The 14556-nt window shown below is 37.8% G+C and overlaps 1 protein-coding gene, 1 long non-coding RNA gene and 3 other non-coding genes across 7 annotated transcripts; all 5 read left to right on the top strand.

Annotated features, from left to right (window-relative positions):
• Positions 1-3215: 3215 nt before the first annotated feature.
• LOC130989363 (bifunctional protein FolD 2-like) lies at positions 3216-6288 on the top strand. 2 transcript variants are annotated; one of them, XM_057913326.1, is made up of 6 exons: positions 3216-3446; positions 4123-4300; positions 4411-4594; positions 5147-5304; positions 5446-5658; positions 5788-6288. In XM_057913326.1, the coding sequence occupies exons 2-6, from the start codon at positions 4196-4198 to the stop codon at positions 6016-6018; spliced, it is 891 nt and encodes a 296-aa protein (XP_057769309.1). In that variant the 5' UTR covers positions 3216-3446; positions 4123-4195; the 3' UTR covers positions 6019-6288. The 2 variants fall into 2 exon arrangements, with proteins under 2 accessions (XP_057769309.1, XP_057769310.1); XM_057913327.1 differs by lacking the exon at positions 3216-3446 and having other exon boundaries at positions 4163-4300; positions 4391-4594.
• Positions 3398-3506, top strand: LOC130991073 (small nucleolar RNA Z107/R87). Its single transcript, XR_009091037.1, has one exon. It is a non-coding gene; the product is annotated as a small nucleolar RNA Z107/R87 (small nucleolar RNA).
• Positions 3603-3702, top strand: LOC130991096 (small nucleolar RNA R30/Z108). The gene has a single exon (XR_009091059.1). It is a non-coding gene; the product is annotated as a small nucleolar RNA R30/Z108 (small nucleolar RNA).
• Positions 3789-3884, top strand: LOC130991079 (small nucleolar RNA snoR31). The gene has a single exon (XR_009091042.1). It is a non-coding gene; the product is annotated as a small nucleolar RNA snoR31 (small nucleolar RNA).
• Positions 6289-10500: 4212 nt separating the features above from the next.
• LOC130989362 (uncharacterized) lies at positions 10501-12879 on the top strand. 2 transcript variants are annotated; one of them, XR_009090585.1, is made up of 4 exons: positions 10501-10762; positions 11285-11810; positions 12096-12457; positions 12598-12879. It is a non-coding gene; the product is annotated as an uncharacterized LOC130989362 (long non-coding RNA). The 2 variants fall into 2 exon arrangements; XR_009090584.1 differs by having other exon boundaries at positions 11285-12457.
• Positions 12880-14556: the final 1677 nt, after the last annotated feature.

The following is a 14556-nucleotide window of genomic DNA, read 5'->3' as shown; positions in this document are numbered from 1 at the left end:
GATGATACCAAAATCTGTAGGCTTCGTTTGTAATAGACTAGAACTGTTCGAACTCAAGTGTTAGAGTTCTTTTCTAGTTTAGTTGTTATTCTGAAGACTGAAAACTAAAGGACGAAGTACTAAAGACTGAAGACTGAAGTTGCCAACTGAAGTATCAGTTGAAGAATCAGTCATGAACTGATTACTTAATGCGTGCCACGTGGAATCAGCGGACTGATACTAAAGTCAAGTATCAGTTAAACATTATTCCTCGGACTGAACATCCAACATTCAAAGGAAGCCACGTACTCCAAAAAGTACAGCCGCATTAAATGCAGAGATCTTAGGATCATCATTTCTCTGCAGAGGTCATTCCTATTTGGTGACTACTTTATCAAAGACGTCGCATCTCCTACTCTTCAACATAGCCGTTCTCACCAAACAAGGAACCTCGAAGATTAAAGCCTCAGCCCAAATTCAAATTGCTCTCCAACGGAAGAAATCTTGAAAACCTTCTCCGCCAACGGATCTATTCAAGACCTCTCCTATAAATAGCGCTCGAGGATCACTTCAATCTTCACCGATTCAACAACATAAGATGAAACTCTGCCAAAATTAGTTCTTAGCCAAAGCTTAATCTCTCCAAAGCTTGAATCGAAGAAGAGAATACCAAAGCCAAACATCAGTCACTGCTGATTACATATATTCTCTTAGACCTTAGGTAAACCTCTGTTTACCCAGAGCCTAGGTCAAAACTAACTCCAAAGAACTTGTTCTTTGAAGTTTAGTTGGCAAGAATTCAAACCTCCCTTCGACCGATAGAATCGAGTGTTTGAGTTGCAAAGGAGTTCAAGAAGGTACTCTGTCTCCGTGAGGTCCTAGTGCCAGTTCGTGCTAGGAGTGAGAAATCCAACAAGGTGTGTTGGTACTGAAGATTGGATCTTCAGTTGATTCGGTTGTGTGCACCTGCAAGCACACATGTTGTGCACTCGTAAGCACTAGCATCGGTTTGCAGTGCACTCGTAAGCACTTGCAGAGTGAAATTGTTGGTCTGATCAACCGACCGTGGATATAGGAAGTGTTTTCCGAACCACGTAAAAATCTCTGTGTTATTTACAGCTTTCAGTTTTACTTTCCTACTTGTGTTCTTACATTTGATAAACTGAATACTGATTAATTGCAAAGAGAAACTTAAGACTAACAACGTGCTCAACAAAGGCTATTGCGAAACAAAAGTATTTCCGCTGCGTATATTATCAGATTGACTGATCTATCCTTTGATAGTCAGGAAGATTTATAACATCTCTATTTATCAAACTCGACTGAAACCTTACGTGCATTAGTTAAGATCTTGTGACTTAACTGATAACTCCTTACTGAAGAGTCTTTCAGTATCAGTCGTCAACCCTGTTCTGGTCAAAACTATTTTCAGTAAACAGGTGTCTGAGCTTGTGTGTAAAGTTTCATTTTGATCTCTGTCTTGAGATCCATTCTGGTTTTAAAAATATCCTATAGGTGTATTTCCCCCCCCCCTCCATACACCTATTCGAGACCCTCCGGACCTAACAGATTATAGTGACCTTGTGATCTGACATGGTTGTGGGTTGACAGAGATTTGCAGCTAGATTCTGATAAACTGAACGGTGATTCGTGATTGTGTAGTGTAGTCTGTAGATAAACATCAGCATCAGGCAGCGAGAATTGTTGTTTGGAAATTTATACTTTGCGCCTACGAATATGGATCTCTAGTTAGTCTTTTGTTTGGCATCACAAGGGCCCAAAATCTAAGCCTACTATACATACATTTTCTCCTTTCTTCTATTGGGCTCATCACGTACATGTGTTTGGATTTTTGCCAAACATAAAATCACATTAACCATTCAAAACCTCACCACCATAATGTTATAAAATCAAATTCTTAATCTTTGTTAAGAGATAATCAAGCTGTAATACCCCGTTCCTTTTAGCTAAGTTTAGAATAATTTTAAACTTAGAAATAAGATGATTCACGCGAAAACGAATTTATTTTTAATTCCAACAAGGATTTTATTTCATTCATATTACAATTTCCCTACGTCTTTTAAGCTACACTATACAATAAAGAAAGAGCAATATATATATACACTCATTTATACATACACATACACACATGTGTGAGGTACAAAGTACACAAACACCAACCTTCCTCCATCCCCTGCGACACCCTTACCCTGCAGCCCCACTTTTCATTTCAAACCCAAAACCATGCTTATGGTACAACATGTCAAGTCAGCCACCCTAAACCTACTGCCTCTTGTCATAGGAGAGTATATAGGGGTGGGCTAACGTGAGAGCACATCTTAAAATAAGAAATAAGAGAAATTTTTAATGTATAAATTTTATGTAGAACACGTATGAATTCGCTATATAAAGGTATGAATTGTGAAAAATAAATTTTTGCTACCTTTGGGATTCGAACTCAGGACTATAAATCCATCCAACAGGATTACGAATCAACCGTAGATCTTGATGATCTAAGGGCTGAAAATGATTCTTATTTTATATCTTAAGAAATTATCTTATATATATATATATAGATATATAAATGGATAATTGCATGTAAATACACAAACTTTGGCCAAAATCTATTTTTGACGCGTATTTAAAAAAGTTCAAAAAAATACACAAACTTTATTAGTTATTCAATTTTGACTCCAATTTTATTTTTTCCAAATTAAAAAATGACGTGGCATCTACGTGGGTCATCAGAAATGATATGGCATCTACGTAGCGTCTACATGGAGTCCACATAGTATCTATGTGGCTCATCAAAGTCAAAATTGGACAACTAATAAAGTTCATGTATTTTATTGAACTTTTTTAAGTATATGTCAAAAATGAATTTTGACCAAAGTTGATGTATTTACGTGCAATTAAGTATTAACCGATATATAAACAAAAAATCATATTTTGGGTCGTTGGAAAAATTACATCTAATAATAGTAATAATAGTGGCATTATAATAATAACATGTTTAAATTCGAAGTCATCATATAATAAAATGTTTAAATTCAAAGTCAAGTGACAGATTTGACAATTTTGGGCCCTTAATTAATAATGAGACCAATTCGCATTACAACTTTGGGCCCTTAAGAAACAATAATACAGCCCACATCTGCAAAAGTAATAATAGCATGGGTTTTGAAAATTAATAAAATGTGAATTGAACAATGCAACAGAAAATAAATAAAAGGGCACGAACCCTAACATTTGCGAGCGCCGCTGCTGCTCCTTCTCTTTCTCCTTCTTTTCCACACTATTTATCTTCCACTGCAGTCCCCATTTTATTGTGTTAATTTGGCTGAAGAAAATATATTCTCTTCCTACAATAATATTGTCGTGTTCTTCCTTAGAGTTACGAAATCAATTACAAAATCGAAATCGCTGTGACGACTCGGAAAATTCAAGCTCAACAGACCGGATTGCAGGTCTCTCTCTATTCAGAGATTGTTACTTGCATGTCGATTAACCCGCTGAACTGAGCGATTCTCTCTTATTTGATTTAGTTTATTTTTTAATTTTTTTCATTTATGAGCATTTTTATCGATGTTTTTTTTTTTTTTTTTTTTTTTTTTTTTTCTGGATTCGTTTACTGTGACGATAAAAAGCTCCCTCTTCTGATGAACATTGAGGACGCTTGCCGGCAGAATCGAACCAATTACTTAATTTGCCACCACTGAGATAACGAATACATTTCTCATTTTGAGATAATTATTTCCTATTTCTATTTTCTATTTAAAACTATTTTCTATGTGTTCTACATTCTGAATTTGATTGGGATGAAGCAATATTTTAATTTCCAACACTTGGACTGAGAGGTAGGAAATCTCACCTCTAGTGATGCAATGATTTGCTACTGAATCATGTTTAATATAATCACCGTTTATTTTTTTGTATTTTTTGCTTTTTTATGTTAATTTTAAAGGAATTATGTGGATAAAGCATATTTATTTTTTGATTTTATTGGAGGATCATCATGTGATGAATACATTTACAAATCTTAGGACACCCTTGGACACAGTCTCTTTCTAGCTGTGAATGAAAGACTAACTATAAATTTCCAAACAATAATTCTCGCTGCCTGATGCTGATGTTTATCTACAGACTACACTACACAATCACGAATCACCGTTCAGTTGATCAGAATCTAGCTGCAAATCTCTGTCAACCCACAACCATGTCGGATCACAAGGTCACTATAATCGACGGCAAAGCAGTCGCCCAAACAATCCGATCGGAGATCGCCGCCGAAGTCTGCCGCCTCTCCGAAACGTACGGCAAGGTCTCTCTCTCTCTCTTTCTCTCAGCATCGGATTTACTTTATTTGTAGCTCTGATATTGGCAGGAATGCTAAATGATCTATTAATTGTAGGTTTTTGGAGTTGATTTCAGGTTCCTGGTCTAGCTGTTGTGATTGTGGGGCAAAGGAAGGATTCACAGAGCTATGTGAATATGAAAAGGAAAGCTTGTGCAGAAGTTGGAATCAAGTCGATTGATTTGGACCTACCAGAGAATGTATCCGAATCTGAATTGATTAGCAAAGTTCATGAACTGAATGTAAATCCTGATGTTCATGGTTGGTGAGCTAAATTTGTTGCAGTCATCGAGTTTCTTGGGTTTGATTGTTTTCTAGATATGTGTATTTTGCATGTTTGTTCGTGTGATCATGTTGTAGTTGTATTGGCTTGGATGTATCATGCATATTGAGTACTGTGCCAAGAAATGTCTTTTTGTATCTCGTAGACTCTGCAGAGATGAATTTGATGATTTACCCGTTTGAAACTTGAGTCTTTTGCTTGTTCGGAGCAGTATCCGAATCTGAGTTGATCTTCGAAGTTCATGAATTGAATGCCAATCCTTATGTTCATGGTTGGTTAGCTAAATGTGCAAATTTTGTCTAAGTTTCTGCGGTTCAGATTAGTTGCTGGATTTGTGTTTGTTGCTTGTTTGTTCGTGCAATCATTTTGTAGTTGTATTTGCCTAGATGTATATTTCTTAGTGTACCTTAACCTTTGAAACTCATAAGTTTTGTAGATTGTAAGATCCTTTCAAAATATACGTTGTTATGACTCAATATTTTGAAGTTGGAAAATTGAAAAGCAAAAGAATTTATGTTTGGTTGTTGTAGGTATACTGGTTCAGCTCCCGTTGCCTAAACATATAAACGAAGAGAAAATTTTAACTGAGATATCTCTGGGAAAGGATGTGGATGGATTTCACCCTCTGAACATTGGTAAATTAGCAATGAAAGGCAGAGATCCTCTGTTTGTCCCGTGCACCCCAAAGGTAATAATATACAAGTGCACTACCTTAGATGCTATTTAAGTGCTATTTCCTAATTGGCTTTCCATTTCTGGAATATATTACTTCACTAGATTTTTATGGAGTAAATTCGTCACTTATATCAGTGTTTTTTCTCATAAACAGGGTTGCATCGAGCTTCTAACCCGCCATGGCATTACTATTAAGGGAAAGAATGCTGTTGTGGTAGGTCGGAGTAACATAGTTGGTTTGCCGGTTTCCCTACTCCTCCTAAAGGAAGATGCTACCGTCACTATAGTCCATTCTCGTACCAAAGAACCCGAGAGCATTGTTCGAAATGCTGACATTATCATCGCTGCTGCAGGACAAGCAGCAATGGTAACGAGAATCATATCACGATTTCCTTTGGCCTTGTTACAACTTAACTTTGTGTAGTGTTTGCTCCATGTGATGTGCTGATGTATGAAAGATTACTTTTACTAACGGATCAAGCTACTTGATTTTCAGATCAAGGGCAGTTGGATCAAACCCGGTGCTGCAGTAATCGATGTGGGAACCAATGCTGTGGATGATCCTAGTAAGAAATCTGGTTATCGGCTTGTTGGGGATGTAGATTTTCAAGAAGCATGTAAGACGGCCGGATGCATCACTAAGGTTCCCGGTGGTGTCGGGCCGATGACAGTTGCCATGTTGCTAAAGAACACTTTGGATGGAGCTAAGAGAGTAATAGAGGGTTAGTGTCTCATTTGCCGAGCATTAATAAAATATTTTGCGATGTTATACTGGGTGGATTTCGTAGGTGTGGTATCCCTTGTTAAAATAAAGGGTGTGCGTAAACGGAGTGTGGGTATTGTACACTATATATTTCATCGGGTGTAGCATCTAAGACATGTTTAGTTATCTTTTTGCATTTCTTCAAACTTTTGTGATGTGCATTGTATTGTATGGTATCCTTGTTTAAGGCCTAATATATTTTCTTCAATATTTAATGTCCCACAAAAACGCTTACTCGACTCTTTCCCTTATTTCAATTTGGAAACTTAAAAAGTCCATTTTTATTTATTTTTTGAGTTGGTGGTTGGGGCCTTGGGGGTAAAACTTCTTTAATCTAGTCTTCTATGTCGACATGTGCTGAAATGGAAATTTTATTGAAAAAAGAAATTCGGAAAAAACCTTGAAAGCACAGGCGCAAACAAGGAGTTGAGCCTAAAAAAAGAAAGTCCAAAAAAACGGAAAAAAACAACTAAACCCTCGCAAAAAGGGAGCAAACAACGCAAACGGAAAGCAGCAACCAAAACAACGCAAGGATGAGCAAGCCACCCTTCCGGCCAAGGCTGCGCAGAGCAGAGCAGCAAGCCAGAGCAGCAGAGACAGAGCATACTACACCAAAGCGACAGAGTCAGAGCAGACAACACCAGAGCAGACCACGCCAGGGCAGCAAACACCAGAGCAGCCAACACCAGTTCCCCAGAGCCAGAGCAGACCAGCATCAACTCGGCAGATCCAAAGCAGACCAGCATCAGCTCGGAAGATCCAGAGCAGACCAGAACGGAGGGACACAAGAACCTGCAAACCAAGCAAGACTAAGCGAACATAAGATCGTCCTCGTCAAAAGATTTTTCGTCCTCCAGCATATCTCCCCATTTTTTAGAAACCACAGCCGACATAGCTCGAGCTGCGTCTGAAGAAGAAGAGTGAACCACAAAATTTTGCATAATCATTCCTCCAGAGTGAGCATTGTGCACTTTATTCAAGAACTCCACCGGCGACGGCGTGTCAAGAACGCCGCCCTTATTCATAACCCGCATGCTTGGACCCTCTGCATTCCTGAGCCGACTTTTTATACTGTCATTCTGTCACAGCCCAACCTAAGCTAGTGAATAGTTAAGTCGGGAAAAAATGTGACTGAAAACAAAATAAGAAAATGAAAAGAAAATAGATCTCAATAAAAATCACTAACCTGCTTAAACAATAATTTACCAAAATATTTGGTAATCATAAGCAATCTTTTCTAAAACTCAAAAGCAGACAACTCACAATACATAATGACAAGTTGTCTAAGTGTCAAGTGACATAATTCTGTAAGCTATTAGTTTGAAATCTTTGCAACACATCAATAAAGTAAAACGCACTAAGCGTTGCAGCGGAATAACTTAAGTGGATTACATGTATGAAGACATGGAATCCTGAGCCTAATTTAATACTTATACATCAAAAGCTTTGCTCTGCTGACATCCATATGCATCACAGCTTAACCTGCACATTTAGAAAACATATGCAGGGCTGAGTACTAAAAAGGTACTCAATGGTCACATGCCGAAATAACTTGAAAGTTTGCTCTTAGAGCTATATATTGAACTTGTCATCTCAAGCATCACACAAGAGTTTTATTTAAATAACTTGTGCACGCCAAAACTGTAAAACTTCTATATATCATTATAACATCATATACGTCTGCAGACAATTAACATGTATGTACCAAAACTACGCATCATGTAACCTCGTGTTGAGAAGTAGGCCTCCTTCTCAAACACAGTGATCGGCCCGAAGGCTCCCGATCACAGTGACCGGCCAACCCGCTCGATGACTCACGGTCACAACTATGTGCACAAACCCTTACTGACATCTCGCTTCAGCATAGGGCCGATATCGTCTATCTCTCGTAGATGGTAACATACAAGCTCATAAAATAATTTGGCAAGTCAATAACTTTAATATAACTTCATTCATATAATAACATAATTAAATAGTGCGCACTTCAAATTATGAGTTTAGAAAGCCCACAAAGATTAAACGGCCCAAGTAATTATCCAAGAATCAGTAAATTAAAACTAAACTACAAATCTTCTTTTTTAAAACAAGCAATTAGATTTCTCTCTCTTCTCTCTCTCCTCACACACGTTCTCCCTCTCTCTGCGTTCTCTCACTCTGCGTCTTTTTACTTTCTCTCTCTTCCGGCGAGTGTCGCCGGTCCTCCCTGCCTCCACCGCGGCCGGCCCTCTCCTTTCCCCCTTTCCTTTCTTTCCATTTCTCTTTTCCCTAAGTCTCAATCCCCAAATTATAAAATCAAAATCCTAGGGTTTCTACCTCTCTTCATCCCCTCTGGAATTCGTCTCTCCGGCGAAGCCTACCGCCCCGCCGTCGTCTCTGTCACGCCGCCGCCTCCTCTGTTTCAGGTAAGTCCTTGTCTCTCTCTCTACTTCTGTCTCTGCTCTCTCTCTCTACTTCTGTCTCTGCTCTCTCCCTCGAACTCCCTCTTTCTCTGCCCTCTCTTGTTCGCGGCGGCTGCCGCGAGCCGCGCGGCTGCGCAGCAGCGCCGGCGGTCGCCGCTTCCAGTCGGGCCTCTGCCGCGGTGGTTCGCGGCTACTGCTGTTGCCATCACTTCCGTGTTTGATCTCCTCCTCTCTTTTATTACAGTTCTATTTTAAAACTTAATACTACTACTAACTAATCCCAACTATTTCCCTATTTCAGGAATTACTCCGGCGTGGAAGCTCGTCTACCGATACTGCAGCTCAAGTTTCTACCTTTTTCTTGTCCTGTAAATTTATTCTCTTTTGCTGATTTAATGAGAAAATAGTTAGGGACTGTTGCAACTATGCTTGTATCTACTTGGTGTAGCTATTATTCATCTCTATTGTGAATAAAATACTTGACCAAAAGAATTCTTACCTGTACTCGGATGATTTTAAGAGGATTCAATTGTTCCGAAAACTTGGTGAGGAAACAACAAAAGAAATGGAAGAACAAGTGGGAGAAAGTAGCGTCTGAGCAAGGAGCTAAAATGAAAAGTAGGTTTTCATGGTAAAAGAAAATTGGAGATTATACGCATGAAAGGGAAAGTCGTAGGGAAGATAAGGATAGAGAAAGTAATGACTTCTCCCATAAGCTTTTTTTTTCTTCTTCTAATCCAAAAACTAGATATACATACTATTTTATTAATAAAGTTTTAAGGAAAATGTTGTAAAATTCACTCCAATTCATATCATGCGATTCACCCCATATTATTCCTTGTGCATATATCAAATCAAAATCCATAGACATAAGTGAAATAGAAAATTTTAAAATAAATAAAACTTCAAAGGCTAACTTATACTCAAATTTCTTGTGAGATAAAATCCCAAATAAATTCACTCCTAAAATTAGGAAATGAATTTGCTAAAATAAAATTCTTGCTATCTCCAATATAATCTCAAATTCATAACTTAATATTAAACCATCACTATTAAAATCAGAAAGTTCATAGATAAATAATTAAATAACTTCCGTCACTTCGATTAGTCGAGCGATAAGTCGACTAATAATATTTCTTATTTATCACCATTCTCATCTCCAAAAGCAATAAAATAATCTATAATGCACGGATTCGCCGGAAATCACCCCCGTGCAGTATCCGATTCGCGCGGGGGGCGGGTGCGGGCGCGATTCGCGTCCGATTCGCACGGGATTCGCCACCTGGCGAATCCCCCCAAAAATCAAAAAAAAAAAAAAATCGGATTCGCGAATCGGGAGTTGTTGGCGACCTCCCCTGATTTTGAGAGACGAGGGTAGAACGGCGACTAACAGTCGCCGGATTTGCAGGACGCGGCGGCATCAAACGGAGGCGGAGGCGGATTCGATTTCAGGAAATTCAGGGCTCCTTTCGATTTTAGATTTGGGATAGAGGAAATCTGAAATTGAGAGATAAGAGAGACAGAGGTGTGAGACGGAGAGAAGGGGAAGACGACGGCGCAACGAGGCGGCGGCGGCGGCGCCGGACCCGTCGCCGGGAACAGGATCGAGAGAGAGAGAGAGGGCGGGCAGGCGCAGCTATGAGGCAGTTTCCGACAGAGAGAGAGGTTTAGAGAAGAGACAAGAGAGGGTCAGAGAGTAGGAGACTTCAGGGAGGGAGAGAGAGAAGGAGTCGCCGCTCGCCGGCGGCGACAGCGACGCCGTTGAACGGCAGCGGCGGAGACAGAGGGAGGCAGCGGCGGAGACAGAGGGAGGCCGAGAGAGGGATGAGATGGGAGGGTGCGGCGTATGTGTGTTGAGTGTGTGTGTGATGGAATGTGTTTAAGTGTGTGTTATTTTAGGTTAAGTATTAAAATGGGCTTTGGGCCGAGTCAATATATAAGAATACCCACTTTCATATAGCAAAATTAAATTTTACCCACACAAATAAAAACTTTAAAAAATACCCACTTTTTACGTGAAAAGACTAAAATGTCCCTCCTTAAAAATGGGCAATTCTCGCCCCAGCTTCAGAAATTCAGAATTTCTTCAATCTGCACTATCTCTCTCTCTCAATTACCAGACCCCGGCAACTACGTCCATTCTCCGGCGAGTCGCGGCGGCGGCGGCAATAGCAGTTTATCGGCGAAGAGTGGATTGCCGGAGATCGAAGGGAGTGGGTTTTTTATTTTGGGATCTAGGGTTCGAGTGATTTTTGATTTTTTTTTCTGGTTCTAGATCAATTTCCTTGAGCACTCTCGAAGATTTCAAGGTAAATCATTCACAAAACTCCTGTTTTTTTCGTTATTTACTTTGCAGATTTAGCGTATTCTCACGTTACTTCAGTTTCAATTTCATCTACCTCTCCGTAATTTCCTCAGTGATATAAGATTCAAATTCTAGGGTTTGTGATTTCAGCTCGTTTTGACTTTCAGAACTTTAATCTACACGAAAATGTTCAATGGAAGCCAATTAGAATTAGATTTCGATATGCTTTTGTTAAGGTTCAGTTAGAAACTGATCGAAAATGTTAAAATGTGTTAGCGTTGATATTCTTGCTGCATATAACAAGTTTTTCTTTTTTTGAAATATTCATATAGCTAGTTCGTTTAGTAGGATGCTTGCAATGCTCAATATTATGTGTTTGATGATTCACTGGTAAAATAGTTAAAAGTTTCTGCTGGATGATGAAAAACTTCAGTCAATTTGCAGCTAATATAGCTAATGTCAGGTGCTTGATTTCGTATCAAATAACTATGTTTCATCATCTCTGAAATCATCTCTTTTTTTGCAGAACTCTTTGGCTCCAGTTCATCCAGCAAAGACACAATTATTAGAGTCAGATACTGTCTCGGATCTGACTTCAACTCTATCCTCCTTCTCCGTGACTGCTACTCCTTACAAGTACATTTCCATTGAAACGCCCTACACCGACAAATCTGAGATGGATTCTCTCAAGATGGGAGGATCAGTTGAGGCAGAGGTAGTGATAAAACATTTAAGAGAAGCTAGAGTTCAAGTCTCGAAATCAAAAGATGTCGGCCCTTCAAAGAATGTCGTGGAGGCTCTCATAAACATCATCATCGAAGAGTTTCGTGGTAGTGTTTATGAAGAGGATGAATGGCTTGATAAACTCCTGTCGAGTAAGCGCAATCAGGTTTTCTTGATCTGTATTATGGTGTTATTCTCTCTGTTGATGGTTTGGTTCCTCAGTTCAAGTTTAAATGGATCCTTCACTAGACCAAAGCCAACATAATGTGCTAATTGTGACTATTTGTGGATAAGAGATTGGAAGAGCAGCTGCCGTGAAATAAACAAATGTGAGTAGGAATCCATGAAATGGAAAAAATTCTGCTATCTACCAACTGTTTTTATTTCAATGTTGCTTTAGCAGCCAAATTATGCATAAGCATGAAATGAAAAAACTCTACTATCTACCAACTATTTTGTTTCAATGTTGCTTTAGCAGCCATATTTTTGCCTCTTTTTTTAATGTTCTTGAGCTGTGATAATGCCTTGATTTATAGATCAGTTATAGAATGCATTATATGTGTCCAAGTTCTTAATAATGAACTCTATTGCCTTCTTCATTTGGTTTCTAATAGCTCTGTAATGTTGGATTTTACTCGACACACCGGGGCACTTGCTTGAGAGGCCATCGCTGTTTGGGGCGCTGGTGCAGGAGTACGCGAACCGGTCGGCGGAACTGTGACGAGACAAATCTGCAGTTGATCTGTTGGAGGGCTCCTTTCTTTCAGATATTTCTCCCCAGCTCGATAGGCGCTGGGTTTTTGAGATGTCGGATTTGGCCTCTTTTGGCTATCATTCTTGGCAGCAAGTCTTTCTCTTTTGCGTGGACTATCACCGGTTTTGCTGCCTATTTTGGTGTTCTGCCATGGGGTTGTTAAGTTCTCTTTTCTGGACTTGGTCGACGGGGGGGATTGCTAGGCTGATTTGGGTTGCTTTGGTTCGTCCTTTGCATTTTTTCATTTCAGTTTGTTAATTTTGTTCCTCAAGATAAAACAAATGAGTCGTTTCCTCCTATTCTTTTCTAATATAAATTGAAATAAATAGTGAAGTTGATCAAGCAATGGTTGCTTTTGACAGTGTTTGTGATCACTGAGATTCCAAAATCAATATAAGAGGGCGAGATGGGGGCGAAGCTCTCCAGCAATGGAAGTTTTATCCGTAGGAATTCAATCACCCATGGCCATGGATCTTCTGCTGCATTTTAGTTTTTCGTTTTTTTTTTTCGATTTCTTGAAACAGCCGCATACTGTGTATTCTTTGTTGGTGGGAATTCCATTTTTTTTTCTTGAAACAATCGATTCGTTGAACCTACTTTTAATAGTATGGTTAAATTTATAAAAGGGAAATTTTTCATTCTCATATGGTTAAATTCACAACTTAATATTCTTAAATTCACAACTAGCTAGATTTATAGTTTACAATTTAATGTTCTTGAATTCAAAACTAGCTAGATCTATAATTCATAACTAAAATTAGAATTCACAATTAAAATTAAAATTTACAATTAACAATATTTGTAGTTGTGAATTCATTTAAAACTTGAATTCACGACTAACAATATTTCTAGTTCTGAATTCACGCGAATTCACGACTAAATATTTATAGTTGTGAATTCATTTAAAATTTGAATTCGCAACTAATGTTATTTATAGTTGTGAATTCACGACTAACAATATTTCTAGTTGTTAATTTATTTAAAACTTGAATTCACAACTTAATGTTTGAATTCACTATCAGATCTGTGAATTCACAAATTAATATTCTTGAATTCACTACCAGATCTGTGAATTCACAACTTAATATTCTTGAATTCACAACCAGATCTATAAATTCACAACCAACTCTACAATTCAAATTTAGAAAATTTACAACCAACTTTATTGCTGGTTGTGAATTCAAATTTTAAAATTTAAATTCACAACAAGAAAATTCACAACCAACTCTCTCTCTCTCTCTCTCTCTCTCTCTCTCTCTCTATTTTGAATCCGGCGCCGCATCGCCTAAGGCCGACGAGCTCGCCTCTGAACACTTGCCACCGCCATAATTAATTGGAACTCATAATTGATAATTAATTAATTGGAACATTTTGGTTAATGTTCTTGAATTTACGATCAGGTCTATGAATTCACAACTTGATATTCTTAAATTCACAATCGGAATTATGAATTCACAACCAGATCTATGAATTCACAACTAATTGTTCTTGAATTCACAACCAACTCTATTACTTGTTGTGAATTCAAAGTTTAAAATTTATTCACAATTAGTTATTTTGGTTGTGAAATCAAACTTTAAAATTCAAATTCACGACAACTTGAATTCACAACCAAAAAGCTCGAATTCATAATTACTTGTTTTGGTTGTGAATTCAAATTTTAAAATTCAAATTTACGATTACTTGAATTCACAATCAAAATAAATTATGGTTGTGAATTCGAGTTTAAAGCTCGAATTCACAACTAGTTGTTTTGGTTGTGAACTCTAGAATTGCTAGTGTTAGTTGTGAATTCGAGTTTTAAACCTCGAATTCACAACCAACTCTATTGCTAGTTGTAAATTCACAATTAATGTTTTTAGTTGTGAATTCAAACTTTTAAACTCAAATTCACAACTACTTAAATTCACAATCAAAATAAATTATGGTTGTGAATTTAACTGGTTGTGAATTCATTTGTCTGGTTGTGAATTCACAACCAAAAAATCCTGATTGTGAATTCCACTTGGTTGTGAAATGCGGAAAATTTTTGAAGGGTAGTGTTTGAAGGGGTAAAATGGTAAGTGTGGGTATTTTTTTAAGTTTTTATCTTAGTGGCTAATTTTTTATTTTACTAAAGGAAAGTGGGTATTTTCAAAATCCACTCTATATTTTATCATACACGATATATTCATAAAAAATAAATATAAGTTCATTAAAAATATAAGAAAATTCAAAACAAATTTTTAAAAAGTCTGACCAAATTTCATTAAAACATTATGTTCAATTATGTTTCAATATGATTCATTCCACCAATATTTCTATTTTTTTATTAACAATTC

The sequence above is a fragment of the Salvia miltiorrhiza genome, chromosome 6 (genome assembly GCF_028751815.1).
Source record: "Salvia miltiorrhiza cultivar Shanhuang (shh) chromosome 6, IMPLAD_Smil_shh, whole genome shotgun sequence".
NCBI classification, from domain to species: Eukaryota; Viridiplantae; Streptophyta; class Magnoliopsida; order Lamiales; family Lamiaceae; genus Salvia; species Salvia miltiorrhiza.
The sequence above is the reverse complement of the archived record's forward strand: the minus strand, read 5'-3'. Positions and strand labels throughout refer to the sequence as shown.

Coding starts and splice junctions, on each gene's coding strand:
- LOC130989363 (XM_057913326.1), top strand. CDS start 4,196: ATGTCGGATCACAAGGTCACTATAATCGACGGCAAAGCAGTCGCCCAA. Junction 4,301..4,410: donor TCTCCGAAACGTACGGCAAG/GTCTCTCTCTCT, acceptor AGTTGATTTCAG/GTTCCTGGTCTAGCTGTTGT. Junction 4,595..5,146: donor TGTAAATCCTGATGTTCATG/GTTGGTGAGCTA, acceptor TGGTTGTTGTAG/GTATACTGGTTCAGCTCCCG.